This window comes from Primulina huaijiensis, unplaced genomic scaffold (assembly GCF_012295235.1).
Source record: "Primulina huaijiensis isolate GDHJ02 unplaced genomic scaffold, ASM1229523v2 scaffold43353, whole genome shotgun sequence".
NCBI lineage: Eukaryota > Viridiplantae > Streptophyta > Magnoliopsida > Lamiales > Gesneriaceae > Primulina > Primulina huaijiensis.
This window is the reverse complement of record NW_027360490.1, coordinates 6970-9854: the sequence shown is the minus strand read 5'-3', so window position 1 is coordinate 9854 and position 2885 is coordinate 6970. Positions and strand designations below refer to the sequence as shown.

At 38.9% G+C, this 2885-nt stretch overlaps 1 protein-coding gene across 1 annotated transcript; it reads right to left on the bottom strand.

The window, feature by feature from the left end:
• Positions 1–3: 3 nt before the first annotated feature.
• On the bottom strand, positions 4–2885 carry LOC140970121 (ferredoxin--NADP reductase, leaf-type isozyme, chloroplastic-like; the record flags this gene model as incomplete). Its single annotated transcript, XM_073431712.1, has 8 exons — positions 2631–2885; positions 2308–2542; positions 1623–1756; positions 1441–1519; positions 1257–1348; positions 1083–1160; positions 829–891; positions 4–225 (listed from the first exon to the last, which is right to left on the bottom strand). Coding segments are annotated over exons 1-8 (1011 nt in total), but the record flags the coding sequence as incomplete, so codon positions are not given.

Here is a 2885-nt window from a genome sequence, read left to right as displayed (position 1 = left end):
AGCTAAAGAAACCATAATATCATCAATTCCCTTTTCCATGCCCTTGAGCCCACACATGTAGACATAGGTGTTGTCTTTCTTAAGCAGTTCCCATAGTTCTTCTGCATATTCAGCCATGCGAGTTTGGATGTACATTTTCTCCCCTTTCGAATTTGTTTGTTCTCTGCTAACGGCAAAATCCAACCGGAAGTAATCTGGGAATTTCTCCTGCATCTTCTCAAATTCCTGCACACCAGTAAAATGTTTGGTCTTTAGGAATAACAAGAAGTTTATATCACAAGTCTGGGATTCATATCCAACTAACTTGTTCTCTATCAAATAGTTGGTTTCCACTTTAGCTCGATGATAGGAAACCTTTTTTCTTGGTCGACTATATCTTCATTTTCCATTTTAGATTTTATGTTCGTGAAACAATCAATAATATTGACTCGAACCGTAAACTTCAATCATTAACTAAGGCCAAGTCCAGATAACCTCCCCTGGCTCCACTACTGTTGACATGCATTATTTGTAGTCAAAAGTTGTATTTTGTGACATCCCAAGGGTGTCCGAGTTGGTCTATAAGGTGAACGATTGGTAAATAGTCAGGACATCGATTTTATCTTATCAGGCGAGCTTGTCATAAAGGGTTCGTTCATTATGATTTACCTGGCTAATGTCGTTTTCAAGTTATCGCGTTAGTCTGAAGGTTTACTCAGTGCACACAGAAAGATAGCGGGTGTAGGTTCCCACGCCATAAATAAGGAAAAAGATGTATTTTGTGACAGATCCAACGTAGAAAATTCTTTTGTATAAGTTAGTATAGATGTGTGTACGAATTTAAATTACCTCTTTGTAGAGCAACGAGCTGCTCGTGGGAACACCCAAAAACAACCATGCCAAACCGTTGAACTGCAATAATAGAAGAAAGGCGACCAACAATATCGTGAAAGACCAGCTTTGCAATGGTTGCAATCAAAGATTGTTTACTTGATGTTCTTTTTTTATTTTTTTGTTTCAAGTATGCTGATATTCAAGTTTTTAAAAATGAAACGAAAATGCATCGAGAAAGATGAATCTTCTGGATTTGGAATAGTGTCTACCTTGTAATCTTCGTGCTTCTCAAAGAACATTTTCCACAAGAATGCACGAAAAGGAGCAATCCCAGTTCCCGTTCCAAGCTAACCAAGGAATGTCCAAGTTCAACATTTTCAGCAAAAAGTTGACATTATGAAATGAAGAATCTGGTATACAAAGAGCAGTGACGTGCAATATACCATGATTATGTTAGCATTAGGATCTTTAGGCATGAGCATCTCTTTACCAACAGGCCCTGTTATCTTCACTTCAGATCCAGGTTTCAAGTCACCTAAGTCGAGAAGATTTGATTTCATACATCAGACGATCCGAAACTTACAAATTCAAAACGTTGACAAAATTATTTCTTAATCAAACCCTTACACAAGAAGTTTGAGCATACTCCTTTAACGATTTCCCCCTGTTCATTGGTATAAACAAGCCTTTTAACACACAAAGAGACCTGCATACCATTGAATTGAAACAGCGATATTAATACAATGAAAATGCTTCAGACAAAGATCCTAATCATAATGGTCCCATAATTCATTTAGCAGAAAACCTACAGTCTTGGAGTCTCCAAAGTCACCAAGGGCGCTACTTGCTATTGAATACAACCTTAGCTTGTGAGGCTTGCCATTCTTGTCCACACCTTCCGGAATCACGCCAACGGATTGGCCCTCTCTATAGGGGACCTCCCCTGCTCAAAAAGGCAAACCTCTATGTTAGATCAGATGGGCCCCGTCACACACAGAGCGTTTCATTGTGCAGATATAGACAACGTAGAACCGAATGTTCGTCAAGGTTCCAAATACTGTAACTGATGGTAGCAATGCGACTCACTTATTTTAACTGTACAGCAATCCAAACACTAAATTTATACAATTAATCATGCAATTGAACAGCGATGTTGATACTCTTCAACATTCTCTAGCAATCGAGCCAATTGCCAAAAATCGCAACTTAGAAGATGCAAATAATTGATCTTGAATTTAATACAACTCTCATCATGATGAAACTTAAATTTTTTATATCGTAAAACTCTCCAGACACTCTGTTTTGAGTTTTGTGGTGTTCATCAAGAAGCACCAGATAGAGCAATTATCACTCCACAAAACAATGCATACAAATCCTGGTCAAGCACACAAAACCCACCATATATTCCAAAATCTGGATACTTTCAAGTTCATGGACTCAACTTAATCCTATTAATCATCACACAATGAATAATTCCTTATAGGGGAGAAATACCCTCAGTGCTGAAAACCATGTGCCACGTTTCTCCGGGGGCGTCATCTCCCGTGATCTTGGTGTTGAGAAGGCACCGGCCAATGTACGGTTCTTTAGGTTTAAACTTGTTTACAATCACCCCTTCTTCCTGCTTCTTGGAAATTTTCTCTGCTTTCGCCGGAGCCTCTGTGGTGACCTGAGCTCTGATGGGCACTACTTTTGCACAAGTAGGCGCATTCCTGTAGTAAAATGGAACCTGCATAAAAATAACCTTTTTTTTTTTTACTTCTAGTCAAAATAAACATCGTACAACGCAAAAATAACAAGGATCATCATTGTCATACCTTTCTGAAATGAATTCTTTCTGAAGAACTAATGACGGAGGTTGCGGGAGGAAGAGAAACGGACTTCGATGATGGCAAGGAGACTGCAGAGCTTACCGCCGCAGCCATGGTATAAATCCAATCGGTGGAGAAAGTGATCTTGAAAAGTGAAGCAAGAAAATGGCCAAGAACTGAGAATTGGATTGTGTATTGAATGGATGAGAGTGGAAGTGAACGCAGTGGCAATAGTGAGGATAAGAAATAATTTAAATGTAT